General features: G+C 42.2%; 1 protein-coding gene across 1 annotated transcript in view; it reads right to left on the bottom strand.

Moving 5' to 3' along the window:
• P884DRAFT_266333 (uncharacterized protein) overlaps window positions 1-251 on the bottom strand; it is a gene marked incomplete at both ends in the record, with an annotated part of 3,670 nt that overhangs the window by 1,947 nt on the left and 1,472 nt on the right. The window contains one exon of the mRNA XM_069442022.1: window positions 10-214. Coding sequence (XP_069302129.1) covers window positions 10-214 — 205 coding nt within the window. The remainder of the gene's footprint in view (window positions 1-9; window positions 215-251) is intronic.

The following is a 251-nucleotide window of genomic DNA, read 5'->3' as shown; positions in this document are numbered from 1 at the left end:
TCTCCTAACAAGCCCTTTTCGTCTTCGGAGCCCGATTCTTCGCCTTCAGAGTCCTCCTTTTCATGTTTCTTCTTGTCGTCCTTATACGAGTCCTTCTTATCGTCCTTTTCCGATTTTTTCTTGTCTTTAGACTCTTCCTTATTATCATTAAAAATGTCGAAATTGTCTCCTAACAAGCCCTTTTCGTCTTCGGAGCCCGATTCTTCTTCAGAGCCTGATTCTTCGCCTTTAGAGTCCTCCTTTTCATGTTT

Source organism: Thermothelomyces heterothallicus, assembly GCF_042370625.1.
Source record: "Thermothelomyces heterothallicus CBS 202.75 unplaced genomic scaffold P884_scaffold_1, whole genome shotgun sequence".
NCBI lineage: Eukaryota > Fungi > Ascomycota > Sordariomycetes > Sordariales > Chaetomiaceae > Thermothelomyces > Thermothelomyces heterothallicus.
Note: the sequence above shows the minus strand (reverse complement) of the source record. Positions and strands in the feature narration are given on the sequence as shown.